The sequence below is a fragment of the Tachysurus fulvidraco genome, chromosome 24 (assembly GCF_022655615.1).
Source record: "Tachysurus fulvidraco isolate hzauxx_2018 chromosome 24, HZAU_PFXX_2.0, whole genome shotgun sequence".
Lineage (NCBI taxonomy): Eukaryota > Metazoa > Chordata > Actinopteri > Siluriformes > Bagridae > Tachysurus > Tachysurus fulvidraco.
In genome coordinates this window covers 13127766-13145756 of record NC_062541.1, presented here as the reverse complement: position 1 = coordinate 13145756, position 17991 = coordinate 13127766, and the positions used below count along the sequence as shown (strand labels likewise).

The following is a 17991-nucleotide window of genomic DNA, read 5'->3' as shown; positions in this document are numbered from 1 at the left end:
TGTGTGTTTTATTTTTATACGTTTTGCGTGTGCGTGAAGCGTGTGCTGATGTGTTAACATTTTTTTTTTTTGACACTTTCAAAGGCATTAGTTCAGAATTGGGAGTTCACAGCTAGTGTGTGTGACGGATGTGTAACGTGTAAACAGACAGAAACCATTGGCATGTCGCACACCTTCTCCTCAAACAAACCTCACACAGGTGTAGGTCGTAACGAATCAGTGTTCAGCTACAATATGAAAACGATGCTTCCTCATCCAAGCTGTAAAAATGTATAAGGTGTCAAAAAAAAAAAAGTGTTCCACTTTTACTTCAACTCATTCTTCTGAGTAAAAAAATAAATAAATAAATATTTCCGGAAACCTTTCTTTTAAAGTGATCCTCCTCCTTTTCTGTGGATATGAACCAGGCTTTAGTTTTTCACAGATCGACCAAAAGTGTCTTTAAAACTCAACTCATTCGAGCAAATCATGACATCATAAATATGAAGGAGTTCAGTTTTTTTTATATACTGTTTAATAATAATTACGCAGTACAGATCTGCCAGCTTTTCTGGCATTATGTAGGCTTTGCATTGAATAAAAATAAAAATAAAAGCACTGCAATATATATGGCTCAAAAAAAATAAAGGGAACACTTAAACAACACAATGTAACTCCAAGTCGATCAAACTGCCCACTTAGGAAGCAACACTGATAATCAATTTCACATGCTGTTGTGCTAATGGAATAAACAGGTGGAAATTATAGGCAATTAAAAAGACACCCCAATAAAGGAGTGGTTCTGCAGGTGGTGGTGACCACAGACCACTTCTCAGTTCCTGTGCTTTCTGGCTCAAGTTTTGGTCACTTTTGAATGCTGGCGGTTCTTTTGCTCTAGTGGTAGCATGAGACGGAGTCTACAACCCACACAAGTGGCTCAGGTAGTGCAGCTCATCCAGGATGGCACATCAATGCGAGCTGTGGCAGGAAGGTTTGCTGTGTCTGTCAGCGTAGTGTCCAGAGCATGGAGGCGCTACCAGGAGACAGGCCAGTACATCAGGAGACGTGGAGGAGGCCGTAGGAGGGCAACAACCCAGCAGCAGGACCGCTACCTCCACTTTTGTGCAAGGAGGAACAGGAGGATGTGCATGTGACTGCTCAGATGTTTGGCATTTGCCAGAGAACACCAAGATTGGCAAATTCGCCACTGGCGCCCTGTGCTCTTCACAGATGTAAGCAGGTTCACACTGAGCACATGTGACAGAGTCTGGAGATGGCGTTGAGAACGTTCTGCTGCCTGCAACATTCTCCAGCATGACCGGTTTGGCATTTCTTTGAAGGGCCGCACAGCCCTCCATGTGCTCGCCAGAGGTAGCCTGACTGCCATTAGGTACCAAGATGAGATCCTCAGACCCTTTGTGAGACCATATGCCGGTGCGGTTGGCCCTGGGTTCCTCCTAATGCAAGACAATGCTAGACCTCATGTGGCTGGAGTGTGTCAGCAGTTCCTGGAAGATGAAGGCATTGATGCAATGTACTGGCCCGCCCGTTCCCCAGACCTGAATCCAATTGAGCACATCTGGGACATCATGTCTTGCTCCATCCACCAACGCCTCGTTGCACCACAGACTGTCCAGGAGTTGGCGGATGCTTTAGTCCAGGTCTGGGAGGAGATCCCTCAGGAGACCATCTGCCACATCATCAGGAGCATCCCCAGGTGTTGTAGGGAGGTCATACAGGCACGTGGAGGCCACACACACACACACTATTGAGCCTTATTTTGACTTGTTTTAAGGACATTTCATCAAAGTTGGATCAGCCTGTAGTGTGTTTTTCCGAATCCAGACCTCCATGGGTTAATAAATTTGATTTTCATTGATTTTGTTGTCCGCACGTTCAGCTATGTAAAGAATAAAGTATTTAATAAGACTATTTCATTCATTCAGATCTAGGATGTGTTGCTTAAGTGTTCCCTTTATTTTTTTGGAGCAGTGTACATTACATATGTAGTTTAATATATATTGTTGCTACATTTTTCTTACGAAACATTTTAGATAAAATGATATTTTTTTCCAGATTTAAATGTATTTGAAATGAATGAAATCCAGGAAATTCACAGAAAATAAGAGATCCACTCTGTCTTGTAAATGTTCTTGCTGAAATTGAGTACAAGGCAAAATAAACTGAATTCTTGCTGAACCATGTAGTGCAGCAGAATTTACCCCGTTTCACTCCGTTCCTCTTTCCTCCTTCCCTCGTGCAATTTTTCACCTCAGTACCCTTCGTCTGTCTCTGCTATCTTTTCACTTCACGCTCGGTGAAAACACATCTCATTAATGCAGTGTGTGTAGACAATAATGTGTCTTGCAAGTAGGCCGTGTGTGTGTGTGTTTGTGTGTGTGTGTGTGTGTGTGTGTGTGTGTGTGTTTTAGCTCCTCACTGCTAGCATGGAGTTAATCTCCCAGATGAGGTTTCTGAGCTGGTCCATTATCTGCTTCAGTTGTTGGTTCTTCTGTTTGAGTTTCTGTAAAAGTAACACAATCAGATCAGATAGATACAGAACGATTGAGAAAAATCTGTCTAGAAGAATTTCCCACGATGGACACGTCCCGATCGGGTAAGTGATGCACGAAAAATGAGTAGCGATATTATACGTCGTTACTCGCTGCTAAAAAGATTTGATCGAAAGCTCTCCTGGTGTAAGATCATTTGGCAATTATGTGCAATTGGAATCAATTTAATACTGCAATCGTAGTGGGAATATGGAGTAATAAATGTATAAGCAGGATCCATACACACTTACAAATGCTTAAAGATCCAACATTTAAAGAGCTGATATACCGCTGCTTAAGGTGCTGCATATAACATTCCAAACTATTCATCATGCTCCATTAGGGTGAATAAAATGAATGAAGTCGCGTGCATCTTTTTTTTTTTTGTAAACGTAGATAGCTAGATGCACTCTATAACCAACAAATACTACTTGAACACTTTATGAATATTTCTGTTTTAAACACATGATTTAAGAAATTATGCTTGGTGGAACTGGTTTCCTTCCATCTCCTGAAAACCTGCAGAGACTCTGGAGCTTCATCAGACCAGGATGAACACTTGAGGTCAAAAATGATGCATGGGGTTGCCAGTTTAATAGGAACCTCTGTAGCCTCCATGTGACACCACGTGCATGTGGAAGACTCCTGACCTGCAGTTCATTCGATGAAGCATTTTCCATAATAGCTTTTCACACATGACACTGTTAAGGGCTTACTGAGAATGTTGCAAAAAGCAGGCTACTATAGATGGCCAGTCCTGCAGCTGGAAACACAGCAGAGGGGTCAAAGGGGAATTGAAGTAAATAAAGGTAAATCCCTTACAAATACCAAGAAAGATGTGCAAGATATCATCTTAGAACACACACCGTTCGGTCTTGAACTTGGTCTTCAATGCTTATAGGCCATTTGAGGCTGCCGATATTGTCAGCATGGAATGAGAAAAGTGCATCTCTAGCAGACATGGGAGCCCCTAAACTAGATTAAGCATCCAAAGTCCATAAAGCCATCACGCTTGATATGAACACAACAGACTGATGGTGGCGATGTGAGAGTTCGGAGGATGTTTTGCCGACACACTTTAGGACTCCTGATACCCATTGAAGATCTACTGAACTGCAAAGCGTGTCTGAACATCATTGCTGACCAAGTTCATCGCTCCCCTGGTTACAGTTTAGCCACACTCGGGTGAATACATCCGGCATGATAATGCACCATGTCACTAGGCACATATCATCGCTGAATGGCTCCAAGAACATGACAGCAACTTTTCACTGCTTCAGTGGCCTGCACTGTCCCCAGAAATCAACCCTATCGAGATGAGGTGAGAAGAGGAGACGGCGGCAAAGCTGCACATCTGTCCGATATGTAGCAAGTGCGGTCAATGGGACAAGACCCTGGGACCATAGTGGAGAATCCACGTAGGAAAGAATTGATGCCAGAAGAAGGTGCGGCTTTTAGACAGCTCCTGACAAAGATAAGCTTAGAAATATATCTGTACAGGAATATTTATTAGCTTGCGCGCTTGCGCTTATCAGATACAATCTGTTGTACTACTTTGTTAGACAAGTTCAAACACAGTGCCTCCTTTTGCTTCTCCGTTCTGCTTCGCTTTCCTCTGAAGCTCAAACGGCGCTCAAAAGAACCAGCTGTAATAACGTGTGACGACGGATCAAAAGCCGACGAAAAAAATCGAGTTCTTTCAGATTTGTGAGGTTGAGCCGCTGGATTTTAAGCCTCCAAAGGGCCTGTTTTATCCTACTTCTATTTATATTATCACACCACATGTTATTTTCCTATAACAGTGCAAACAGTGTGTTTATTCCAAACATCTGGTATACAGTAATAAAATGTATTCCACAAATGGCTTGTGACTTCTCTCTTATTATATATGACACTGTAAGTCAGAAGTCTCCAAACACCACTGACCAGTACAGGGCTGACGGTCATTTGTTACCAGGCCACACAGACATAATAAAAACTCATTTTTAATTTTTATTCCCATTTTACTGACTAACACAATCTGTAATGTGTTTTATTTGGAAAAGTTATCGATTCCGTCCGTTCCTCTTTTCCGTGTTTTGTTGCATGCACCAATAAATGAAGCTCACCATCTAACCATAGCAATAAATAATTATAATAATAATAATAATAATAATAATAATAAAAGGAGTTAAGACCCAATGATGAGACAGCACAAGACTCCGAAGCTGCTAACAAAAAGAAAACACCACGAGTCTTACTTCAATTACGGGTTCATCATGGCAGGTGATTTACATGCTCCAAGCATGATCCGTGGGGCAAGTCGTGGCCTAATGGTCTGACTCGTAATCCTGAGGTTGTGGGTTGGAGTCTCGGGCCGGCCACGACTGAGGTGCCCTTGAGCAAGGCACCGAACCCCCCCAACTGCTCCCCGGGCGCTGCAGCATAAATGGCAGCCCACTGCTCCGGGTGTGTGTTCACGGTGTGTGTGTGTGTGTGTGTGTGTGTGTTCATTGCTGTGTGTGTGCACTTCGGATGGGTTAAATGCAGAGAACGAATTCTGAGTATGGGTCACCGTACTTAGCCGTATGTCATGTCACTTAATTATAATATGTGGTGACCGGCTATCCAACAAGGCTGCAGTAGAAACAGAATATATAATGTAATAATCACATTTACATTATATATATATATATATTATAATTAAATAATATATAATATTCACTTTATTGTATTCTGTTTTGCACATGATCCGTGGAGCGCTGCTGTAGTGGCCCAGCTAGCCAACATGTTGTAGCAGGAGATTTAACGTCAAGCGGTGAATAAGGGGTGGTGAACTAGGGGTGATTTCGAAAGAGCTGGAGAGCATTAAGCATGGGAAAGCTTTGATGAATTCTTGACTATAGTCCCTAATTAGGGCCCCTATTAGTGACCGGCCCCTCAGGTCATCTGATAACAGGAATGAACATGTTTTGTGAAGGTTAAACTTTAAACACAGCTGGAAAGAACGTACTGGAAGATGAATATGTTCTTTAGTAGTTTGTTCGATGGTTATATGAGGAATAAAATATTTCGGGATTTAATTCTATTAGAAAAGTTCCAAACTTACCGACAGAGGAGTCGGAGATTTAACTGGAGGATGTATACGCTGCTGAAATATAATCATCCGTCGTCACAAAACTCACAGAAGAATGACTATTAAACTCAGCCATAGAGAAGAATTAAAATCACAGCTTTCATTCCTGTAGATGGAGTGGAAATTGGGTCTAAGTGTCAAGGAGTGAGGTGAAGGGATTAAGAAGGTGAAGGCAGGAAAAGGCTTCACTAATACCACCGCTGCGCCTCCTCGTTCTCCTCCCACAACACCTCGCAAATCTAGTCTGGATATAATAAGGAGTGCAGGCTCTCGCTTTTTTTTTTTTTTTTTCTCAAGAAGTCCTTCAGAGTTGCAGAGAGCTGAAGTCAGCCAGCGTGGCCGACGGCAGTAATAAGAGCAGACATCTGGATTCATGCTGCTGCTATGCTGGAAAGAAACTATGTGCACTGAGCTTGGCAGCTTCCTGTAGTCAAGGAAGGACATCATCAACAAATGAAACATGAACTCGATGGTTGAATTAGTAACTCCGATCAAAGCTGCTGTGACGTGACCAGGACTCGGTGTTACTAAAGAGGACGCATGTAGCATAACCTTACATGCTTGGTGCCGACCTCTATTATGTTCGATTAGGATTAATGCTTCTACTGAGATAGCAGGACGTGAGCAGACGAAGACCTGTTACTATGAACTGTTACAAAAGGGAGCGGTACAAGAATCCGCATCGTACTGTCGATAACATAGAGACTCTTTATTGATTTAGAGATCATTTTCAAGTTAAATCGAGTTTTTTTCACTGTTCCCCCTCCATCCACACAAGATATCGATTGCCCCGTACTTGGTTACGTGGTTTTCTGTTGCAAATACAGCACATGCACCTTGAAGTACAAGTCAACACGTAATCAGTGAAAAAAAAATATGTTGGAGTTTGACCAGCTCCGATAAGGCTCGGGTCTTCGTCGCTACAGTTCAGACTATATTCTCCTTCAGATCGTTGACTGAGATAATATATATAAATAAAGATAATCATATAATTGCATAATCCAGTTCTTAATGGTTCGTGTTACAGTCTGGTGGTGTTACACAAAGCCAGCCTGCGATCAGACGGAGATGAAGAACAGAGAAGGGATGCTCCACTTGGCAGATCACAGGATCGAGGTGAAGGACAAGCAGGAGAGAGAAAGACAGAGAGGGAGATTTAATGGCCACAAGAGAAAAAAATCTGATGCAATCAGGACAAACAGGCGACGAGAATCCAGGGGAAAAATAAGCTAGTCTTTTTGAAGGGTGTAAATAACTTTTAAAAAAAAATTACCATCGATGCAACAGTTAAAATGTTCACTCAGGGTAAAAGCTGTGCACCAACAAAGCATGATTTCTAAATAAAGCCTAAAGCAGACGTTCTCTTGCATCTCTCCCGCAGTAAGCGCTTTCATCTCATCTCTGACTGTCAGGAGCACAGCGATCGCTTCGCTGACAACGTGAGAAAGACAGAGATATCTGTGAGAGCGAGCTGAGCACTAATTCCACATTTATGTCTGATCTGAAGGAAAGGGGTATTTTTTTTCTTTAACTTCTGTTATGGGAAAGAAGGAAAATGGTAAAGATAGCTTTGTGTTAAAAAGGATCTGGTATGATGTGAGGTTGTGCTCTGACTGATGTGGAAGGGATTGTTAGTCGATGTTATCTACAGTGTCAGTAAACAGAAAGTACGAAGCGGAAAGAAAATATTCTGAGCAGTTCTGAAAGATACAGGGATCCTGAAATAAAAATGAAGGAAACGTATTAACGAAGTCGCTCGGGTTAATTAAAGAAATACGAAGATTATTTTATTATTTCACAGTAGTATTACTATATCGGTATATCAGTATTACTATATTAATATATTAATAATAAAAACACGTATTTAAAAGAATCTTATCGGTTCTGAAAGCTGAAATAGACGGGAAATAAAAATGCAGGAATTGCAGCAAATACAAAAAAAAAACACCAGATACATATTTCTCTGCCTTAAGCAGAGCATTAACATTCTGAGACATCCTCACTTATACCCTTGAACATGCTGTACGCTGTGTGTTTACTCACTACACACCAATTACAACAGGCTCAGCTGTGTGCACAGGAGAAACACAGGAAGTGGAACATCATGGAAAGAGAGCGCATACAAGTATACTGTAAGTCTAAAGAACCGTGTGTGTGTGTGTGTGTGTGTGTGTGTGTGTGTGTGTGTGTGTGTGTGTGTATGTGTGTGTGGTGAGACGAGCCAGCTCTCATTACAGCTGTGTGTGCGTTTGTTTATCAGTCCCCACAAACCCAGCACCGCTCCAGTGATAAGAGCCACGGCGGCTGATGCCAAAACCCTGCTCATTATGTGCTCGCCACCCGTTCAGAGTCCTGTCTGAAATTACAAACATTCTCCTCTATAATATCTCACTTTCCCATTTGAATAAAGAGGACAGACACGGTAATTAACAGGGTATTAAAAAATCTGGGAGGAGGGAAAGGGATGGATGGGGAGAGGGAAAAGCAGAGAGGAACGCCACAGAATTAATAAGAGCTGCGATCTCTCCAAGGCCTTTTTAATGGGCTGTGACAGGAATTTATTCACACTTAGAGAGATATTAAATCAAACGGCTTGCTCTGAAGAGAGACGGCCCGCCACCACAGCGTCAGCGAGCTTAGGCCGCTGGGACACACAAACACACACACACGCAGGTTTGCCCTCTCTGAGATCAGGTGGTGTTATAAATTGTCTAGAGCACAATAATGAACTAATTCACTGCTGTAGATTAGATCAGCTTTTTTGTGTTCAGCGTTTTGCAAGAACTCTCCTATATTAACTCGCTGAGGAAAATCGGTCGGCTCTTTTAGTTGAGACAAAGATGCATGTTTGCAATTAAGCTGCTGAGACCAGACCGGAAAAATGCAACAAAGCAAATGGACCACACAAATCAGTCTCAGCTCCACACAGGCAATATAAAAGATGAGGACAGGAGCAGAGTCATGTGTGAATATGGGAACAGTGATAAGGATGAAGGTCAGAGGACTGCTCAGAGGACTGCAGAGCGATATTTCAGGTGATTCCTGACGAACAGCAATTACCCTAATCGACAGATAACGAGGACAGGACCATCTTTCACAGCTCCCGAAAGGAGCACTGCGTTGCTATATGCACTGCCCAACAACTCTCACAGCTCCTAAACCCCTGTGTGCTCAGTATCTGGAATGAAACATAGAAGACACTAAGCTGCTGAATGTAGCATCAACAAAGAAAGAAAAAAAAGCCATCCCACCGCATGGAGATGGACCGACCGGATCAGAATGTCTGTCATTTTGAACCATGCATTTCACCCCTGAAAAAATCTCTCTCCACTGTTTGTATGTAATATTTTATGTCCTTTGTGTGCCTCCTTGGAAATATTCCACCCATCCAATATATCCATCCATTCCTTTCATGCTTGAAGTCACAGCTGAGGCAGATGCAGAGAAGTGGCTGACATCTGCTCCCCACATTTGGCTGTCACGCTGACCTCCCCCGAGTTCCTCGTCCCTTATTCCCGCTACATGTTCCAGGCATCCAACATGTCGTCTGCAGCTGCTCCTTTGGTCGGCCTGAAGCTTTTTACAAATGCAGCTCATCTTAAATTAGAAACCTGTCCAGGCAGAATACGGCGTCACACAGATTGTTTGTCTAGGCAACCGGGTCATGACGATCGAACTCGTAGTCCTTTTCCAAGGTTCTGGTGTAAATTAACCAGAAAATGAATATACCTGCTTGGGTTCTATCTGAATATTACAGCAAACAGCTACATTAGACCTGTAGAGAACAGAGACAGGGTAATGAGAACACACTGACCTTGTTCACCTCAAGCACTTCTCTTCTCTCTTCACTGGCTGAATGCATCTGACTGCCTACACGCTCATCCAGTTTGGAGCTGTCGTCCTCCACGTAGGGGATCAGTTGCTGCACCGGAGGCAAAAATAAATGTCAAGGCATAGCTCTTAAAGACAAAACAGATAAGATTATATATGCAAGTCTCTACCAACCGACACAACTGTAATTCTTTTTAGGTAAACTACAGACATGTCAGACCTCAGAATGCTGATACGAACATTTTGAGGAATACATACTGAGAAACTGGACACACTATCACTAATATTTTGAACGCTTTATAGGAAAACTACAGGTTGTACAGTATGTAGAGAATGTACCAGTCCTAATATATTGAGCCAATATCATAACAAAAAAAACGCTGATTCGGATATCCGAGAGGGAAGATGATAACAAATTCGATCTAATTACGTAAAAAAAAACAAAAAAAAACAAAAAAAAACATACAATCAGTTATCTTATCTTAGATATTCACATGCTCTTATCATGTTTTCTTTTAATTTTGATATCGTATTTTTATCATTTGCAAACAGTTAATATTACACTAATGTTTTGTTTTTAATATTTAAAATTGTAAAATAGTAGTTTTACCTCCTTTTCTCCTATTTCATTATTTTCTCTTTAACATAAAAAAACATACATTTTATTTTGTAGACATTAAATAAATAATTGAACAGTTTATTCAGCACTACTGTATAAGTGGCAGTTTGTGAGCAGTATTGTGATACCGATACCACTATATGATATTTTTTTCATATTGTCCACCTTTAAGACCTTGTATTTGATTTGTCCAAACCTTGTTCACATTTCCACTGTGATGTTGATTGCTTATGTATCACTTTCCTTCTGTAAGACAGTAGAGAGCTTGAAAGAGCCTGATTATATCATTTTAGTTGCCCATATTAACTGCTGTAATTTGTAATAACTCAAAGCTTGATATAAACATAAAGCCGACACTCAAGGTTTCGGTTATGTAGCGAACAATAAAATGGTAGAGAAGAGAGAAGGGAAGAAAGAACGTAGACGTCAGACCAATGATTGCTTTCCATTTCCACTGCTTTAATGTCTAAGTAATGATCCCATTAGCACTTATAAGTGCTTTCCAAATAGTAAATGTTCCACAAACATCAACTTTCTGAAACTAATGATTTATAGTCTCACCAGAAACGACTTCGGGTTGAAATATTTATACTGTCATTCCTGGATTTGAGCAGCTCTACTGCTAAATTGTCAAGCTGTCAGTGAGTTTCGACTTTCAAGCCTCTATCAACGAGGCAGCTTTTCTATTGTTGAAAGAAAACACAGATCCATTATTTTTGCTGTTTCTGCAAGAACTGGGTAAGAATTTTCAAACTGTTTGACATTTTCCATTACATAACAAAGTAAAGTAAAAAACAGGGTTATTTCTGCGAACACGGTCTGTGTGCCACCATGTTCTGGTTTGATTATATTTGCTTGGCCCAGCACCTTCAAATAATTCATCTTCTCTGATACTTTACTGTAGTCCTTGGAGTGAGCCGCAGCATGTCCATTGTGCTTCATCTCCCTTATTACTCTGCTCCATCCAGACTGCTCGTTTCAATCAGTTCCACATCACTTCTAATAATTCATTCTTTTTTTTGTAAACACTTCCATCCTGAAACAACCTTGACAAATTATCGGTGTGTGTCGCTGCATTCGGTCACCTCAGCTTAAATCACACTGACACCTGCTGGTGCACGGAACCAAACAAGCTGCTGTCCCAACACTGCAGAATCACTGATATCATGCAGAGTATGAAAGATGTCCTGAAGTTGTCCATCCATATCAATTTTAGATCAGCTTGTCCTTCAGTCGTATATATACACACACGTCTCAGTCAGCAATTTTCAAGTAAGCCTTAAGATCAACCACGAAAAACCCTTAAAGATCCATGAACTCACATAAGAAATCGAATCGATTGTATTCAATTTCATTTTCCTACATCTAGCAACGATCGGATTCTTTCATCCGAATACACAGATGGTGTGCGTTATGTTGGTTTATCAGACAGGAGCTCTGGCTGCAACATGAATGATCGGTTCATATTAATAATGTAAATATATGCTCGTTCTAATACGTTATTGTTTCTATAGTAACAGCTCCTCCACAGACACTTTTATAGCAGACGTGCCACATAAACTAAGACTAATAATAAACTGATTTAACGTGCTGTCTGATAAACTCATGACACACCACATCACACGTCCCTTACCCCCTTATGTCCATGTGCAAATGTGAATCATCTTCATAGAACTTCACAGCATGTTGTGTGTTATTAATGAACCATTAGTGCTTGTTGCTGCGCTGCTCTACTGCGAGACGCAGTACATTACACCTGAACGTTTTACGTCACTTTCTACTTTGTTAATGTTTAACCTGTTGCACTAAATATATTTAACCATGATTTAATATATTTGATTAAAACCAAAGACTTTTAGCTTTACTGCTGGTCATACAACAAAAAATTGGTGAACGAAGCAAATCCCCACTGATCACTTTATCCTAGATTATATCCCAGGAAGACTAGACATGAGGCAGGAATACACTCTAGTGGAATACAGACCAGTCCACTGCATGGCAACAAGAACACACTCGTTCACACACAGGGGCCACTTTAGCAAAACCAGTCCACATACCGGTTTCAGGAAGGAAAGCAGAGAACCCAAGAAGAACCCCATAGAGACGCAGGGAGAATACAGAAAACACCAGGAGATGATATGATCAAATAGACAGCGATGTAACACAACAGACCACAGTGCTGACCCTCCAAGAGTGTTCATGATGATAAGAGTTGTGTTGTGGTACAGGGCAGGGGGTGAGTTGTTGCTTGACAGAGAAGAATGACTCAACGAGGTCCCAATCGTTTTCTTTATTCGAGAGAATAAAAACAGACGGAAAAAGTGAAATGTTAAATGAAATGACATTGGCTCTTTTCAACTGTGCAGGAAATTCCAGTGTGCTGAGAAGCCTGAGACTGTACGGTGTGGAAAATGCTGATGTAAGCGACTGTGCCAGCTGTTCATGCTGCAGCCTGCATCTCATTAGAGCAGTGATGAGGTAATGCCATGGACTCCATTAGCCCACTTCCTGTTTGGAGAACGAGCTTCAGAAGAACTAACAGAGCACATCAAGGGACTTCATAGTCAAACTGCAGAGAAGAGTAACTCCTCTTTTCCTTGTAAGAGTTAGTCAGGCTTTAAGAAAGACCACCTAATAACTCTCAGAACTGCTTGGTGTTTTGGAGTGGGGTGAGAGTACAAGTCAAAAGGGAACAATTACGAGCAATAAAATTACTACAAACTGCCCACTATGCTCACAGCAAGGAGGTGGATTTATGGAGAAAGGCCTATGCTTTTCACAGAAGGTTTTTTCATCTACATTTTTCTAGGCGTTGCATAGTCTGTGATTTTCAGGACAGGAATTTGAAACTAGAATTCAGTACAATTCAATACTAAACCGTGTAAGTCGGCAAGAATGAGTATGGGTGAGTAAGTGAGATAGTGCGTGAGTGAGTGAGTGAGTGAGTTAGTATGAGTGAGTATGAGTGAGTATGAGTGAGTGAGTGAGTGAGTGAGTGAGTGAGTGAGTGAGTGAGTGAGTGAGTGAGTGAGTGTGAGTGAGTGAGTGTGAGTGAGTGAGTGAGTGAGTGAGTGAGTGAGTGAGTGAGTGAGTGAGTGAGTATGAGTGAGTGAGTAAGTGCATATGAGTGAGTGAGATATATTTTTATATATATTTGTATTCTTTTGGGCTGTAAAACCCTACTGAGGCTACAGTGCAGGTGTGTGTCTGTGTGAGTGAGTGAGTATGAGTGAGTGATTATGAGTGAGTGAGTGAGTGAGTATGAGTGAGTGAGTACGAGTGAGTGAGTGAGTACGAGTGAGTGAGTGAGTGAGTACGAGTGAGTACGAGTGAGTGTGAGTGTGAGTGAGAGTGAGTGAGTGAGTGAGTGAGTGAGTATGAGTGAGTGAGTATGAGTGAGTGAGTAAGATTGAGTGAGTATGATTGAGTGAGTGAGTGAGTGAGTGAGTGAGTGAGTGAGTGAGTGAGTGAGTGAGAGAGTGAGTGAGAGAGTGAGTAAGTGAGAGAGTGAGTGAGTGAGTGAGTGAGTGAGTGAGTACGAGTGAGTGAGTACGAGTGAGTGAGTGAGTACGAGTGAGTGAGTGAGTACGAGTGAGTGAGTGAGTACGAGTGAGTGAGTGAGTACGAGTGAGTGAGTACGAGTGAGTGAGTGAATTCTCACCTCACCTCCATCTGTATTAAGCCACGTGTGCTGTTTGCACATCCAAATCAATAATCACAGCTTTATTGTGTATATTATTATACTGTTAGGTTCTCTACTACATGGTCATTGCTGTGCTTTGACCTTGTGCTATGTGTACAAAGTGTGAAAGCTATGGTACTGTAACCTCAGGAGGAATGGGCTCCAGACCGGCACAGTTCTCGTTGCATTTGTCATAGACGAGGCGCAGTTTGCGGAAGAGGACAGACAGCATGCGCAGGTGCTCCTGCAGCTTCCCCAGCCGGTCTTGATGAGTGTTCGGATGATATGTGACCCCATTCGGTAACTGTGACATAAATGTGGACAGGCAAAAAAAGACGAGCAGACAGAAGAACAGCATGATATATGAGCAGGTCAATAAAGTCTTCTCCACATTAGCATCACACTGATACAGCACATTGAATGTTGTGTGGGCTTCATGATGATATTTTAAACAACTCCAAAGCATGTACTGTGGAAATAATCACTCACAGAAAACGTCCTTTTTGTTATTTATTTACTTTAAATACTTAATTATGTACTTTTTTATTTTTATACAATAATGTACAATTCTAACATTTTGCTATTTATTTGAGAATCTTAGAACTAAAGCCCTATTTAATGAGACTGGAATCTTTATATTTGAGTTCACTTTAGGTCTTTGTTGATCCATATATATATTTATATATATTTGTTTTCTTTTGGGCTGTTAAACCCTACCGAGGCTACAGTGCAGGTGTGTGTCTGTGTGTACTCAGCGTATTTTTGTTTTTTAAGTCATTAAAAATAATGACCCAAAACAAAGATGAAGAAAAAGGTGTGCACAAAATGCTGTCTCTATAATGACAGTCTCTATACAGTCGCCGACAGGACATTCTTCCTTTTCTGCACTCACCTGCATGTTTCTAAGCAGCTGAAAAATCTCCATCGTTCTTAAAACTATGTCTTGCACCGTTTCCTGTCCAATGCGACATAGTGAGGCTGTGTTTACATCCCGGGCTGCTTGTGCCTGCTGTGCAGGAAACTGGCCAAGTGGTGGAGTTGTCATGAGGTCAGAAAGCAGGAGAGGCACTGGGGCAAGTGGCTACTCAGTGTCACACAGTGGCATCCCTACAACACAGACACAGAAGAGTAAATAAGCGCGTTATAGCATTAGTTCCTAGATCCACCAAGTTCCTGACAAGGACACAGCATTTAATGAAGATGACAAAGATGAAATGTTTGGCTGAGTTAATAAGAGAGAACAGATAGGAAATGAAGGCATGATGGATCTAATAATCTAAAATTCCCTTTATTCAGTAGGTCACAAACTTCTTAAAACCTCTCACTCACTCACTCATTTTCTACCGCTTATCCAAACTACTCGGGTCACGGGGAGCCTGTGCCTACCTCAGGCATCATCGGGCATCAAGGCAGGATACACCCTGGACGGAGTGCCAACCCATCGCAGGGCACACACACACACACACTCTCATTCACTCATCAAATCACACACTACGGACAATTTTCCAGAGATGCCAATCAACATACCATGCATGTCTTTGGACCAAGGGAGGAAACCGGAGTACGCGGAGAGAACATGCAAACTCTGCACACACAAGGCGGAGGCAGGAATCGAACCCCCAACCCTGGAGGTGTGAGACGAACATGCTAACCACTAAGCCACCGTGCCCCACCCTTCTTAAAACCTATATAATTAAAATATCATCCCAAGCCTTGTCCTTATTTTATGGTGTTATGATTTATGTTAGAAGTTCTCAGACATTTTGCAGACAAGGAACCATCACCTAAACCTTCTTATGATCATAACACAAACGTAACTTTAAAAAGATTAAAAATATTACAATTAGAGCTTTGTCATTTGTCACACACAACACAAACCCCACTTTCAGAACAAAGGGTCTACATTAATATCATCACACTAAATCTAAACCTAGGAAAGATGAAGTGTTTAGACGTTCGACAATATAATGTACTTACAAATACGATGTACTTACAGTATTACTGTATACACTGAAGCTTAAATCATGGGAAATATCTTGACACTGAGCAGACAATAAGTTAATCATGTGTTCTACCCCTGATCTGTTAATCCCATGGTCTAGTACTGACTAGTCCTGAATAATCACAAACTGGACGATCAATAAGGATAATCAATAAGGATAACCAGAAAGTGGGTCATGGAAAGAAAATACTTTTTTATGTTGTGTAACATATAAGTAAAATATTAACATTGGTCATCATTAAAATATTTGTTAATGTTAGTGCATTTTTTTTCACCGCTAAAATTAATAAGAAACAAAAAAATCACATATAGGCAGTTTAACTCTCATTGGTTGCTGACTTTTTGGACACTAAAAAAAGTGTAGGTGTTTCTAATACAGCGTAGACACAGAAGCCAGCCAGAGACACACAGCTTAAGGGTTTGATCTGGCGCTTGGGTTGCCGATTATGTAGATGGGTATACTCCACTTTCTCCGGCTTACTCCCATCTCTCAAAAACGTACTGGAAGATGGACTGATGCATCTAAATGGGCCACAGGTGTGAACAGTACCATGCACTGGATTGGTGTACCATCCCAGGTGTGTTCCTGCTTCACTGGGATAGTTTTCCTAATTCACTGCAACCCTAACTAGGATTCTTACTAAAAAGTGACTGGATGGATAGATGGATAGACACTATAAACGGTCTGAGCAATCCTGTCCAATCAGCAAGTTACTATATGAGCTTCTAAACCAATCACAGCACAGAAGGAGGGTTTCATTGGTGTATATGGTTAGGAGACAAATGACTAGTGGTTCAGTGTTAGTTACACCTTTAGGTGAAGAAATAAACTGTTCTAGGTAAACAAGTAGGCTCAAAAATTATCATTTGCACCGTCAACCTGGGATTATTTACAAACTATCTTCCAGATTAAAGAAAACATTACCAGCTGGTTATTTTCCTATTGACTAAACAGGTTAGCTAACACACCTGGTTTAGAACAAACCAACAAAGAGGAAAAATCACAACATGTCAACGCAAAGCAACACACAGACCTCCCGTGCAAAAGAAACTTGCTTACTTTTGTACTGTTACCTGTAACGCTACTTCTGTGTAGACTGTTGACAATATGTCATTCCTCTTTGGCTTGTACGAGATCTCTACTGTTTTTCGGTCAGTTATCGCGAGATATTATGGGGCTCTACCGTAAAGTACCTAAAGAACGCTCATCTTATTCATTTACCACAGCGAGACCATACGAAGTGATGTTAACACCCACAGAAATGCTGTGGCGCTTCGTTCTTTTGCAGAAATTGAGTTTAGAATATGATGAAGAATCCTTTTCATTTTCAAGAGCTCTTGTTGCAGTTTTGGAAATGAATCCAATGTTGTTCATTACTAGCTGTTACTATTAAGTACAGAAATGTTTACACTTCTTACATCGAAGATGGAGGAAGATCATGGTTACATTATCAGATGTAAGATCTTTCCATAGACACAAAATCATCTAGGAAAACCCAGTCTTTCACTTAACACTCATTCAAGAAGTTCGAGTTTTTGTTTTTGGGTTTCGTGGTTTCTTCTTTTGGATACAGGGTTCAGTTTTGGGTTCCTTTGGGTTGTTTTTTTCTTTTGGGTTCAGCACAGTGAAGGCCATTAAGCTTCAGAGTGTCTTTCATCATATTGAGGTCTTGTTTGTGTTTTGACTCTCAATCTGATTGCTTTTAATGTTATTCATGAAGCTTTGTAGGGTATCTGAGTCTGCTCCTGCTTCACCATTATCATATTTTTCTTCTAATTCTTCTTCTCATTATTACAATTAGTAGCAGTAGTGGTATTTGTGGCAGTCATATTAGTAATAATCTTCATTGTTGATGATTATACAGTAGCTAGGGTAGGCCTTCAATACAGAAAAATAAGGGACGCCTGCCGCAGCAGGGGCCACACCCCTCGGGGCCACGCTGACCACAGTCCCGATTAAAACATGTAATCATAAAAATATAAGAATAAGATTGATACTAATGGACATTATAATAAGATAATAAGATTATAATAAGATATCTGTTATTGAAATCCGTGTGAACAGATGCACTCAGTCTCTCACTATCACAACTTAAGTGGTCATATTGAATACACAGCTATGACAATAATAAATATACGCCAACAAAGTGTGACTGAGAACACAAAAAATAAGCTTTTGGAGGAACTTGTGAGATGTGAACCATATTTTAT

The 17991-nt window shown here is 41.0% G+C and overlaps 1 protein-coding gene across 4 annotated transcripts; it reads right to left on the bottom strand.

The window, feature by feature from the left end:
* Positions 1-483: 483 nt before the first annotated feature.
* Positions 484-16950, bottom strand: med30 (mediator complex subunit 30). Of its 4 annotated transcripts, none has more exons than XM_027175908.2 (5): positions 16855-16950; positions 14671-14885; positions 13924-14082; positions 9461-9568; positions 484-2503 (listed from the first exon to the last, which is right to left on the bottom strand). In XM_027175908.2, exons 2-5 carry the CDS (start codon positions 14821-14823, stop codon positions 2408-2410), a joined length of 516 nt encoding a protein of 171 aa, XP_027031709.1. In that variant the 5' UTR covers positions 14824-14885; positions 16855-16950; the 3' UTR covers positions 484-2407. The 4 variants fall into 4 exon arrangements, with proteins under 4 accessions (XP_027031709.1, XP_047663973.1, XP_047663971.1 ...); XM_047808017.1 differs by lacking the exon at positions 484-2503 and adding an exon at positions 7798-9257; XM_047808015.1 differs by lacking the exons at positions 484-2503; positions 9461-9568 and adding an exon at positions 9575-12384.
* Between the last annotated feature and the right edge of the window lie 1041 nt (positions 16951-17991).

Bases quoted from the DNA above. Each gene is read 5' to 3' on its own strand.
- med30 (XM_047808015.1), bottom strand. From the start codon at position 14,823: ATGACAACTCCACCACTTGGCCAGTTTCCTGCACAGCAGGCACAAGCA. The intron at 14,083-14,670 runs GTGAGTGCAGAA...TTTATGTCACAG, and splicing joins AGCTGCTTAGAAACATGCAG to TTACCGAATGGGGTCACATA. The intron at 12,385-13,923 runs GTTACAGTACCA...TCTCGAATAAAG, and splicing joins TGGAGCCCATTCCTCCTGAG to AAAACGATTGGGACCTCGTT.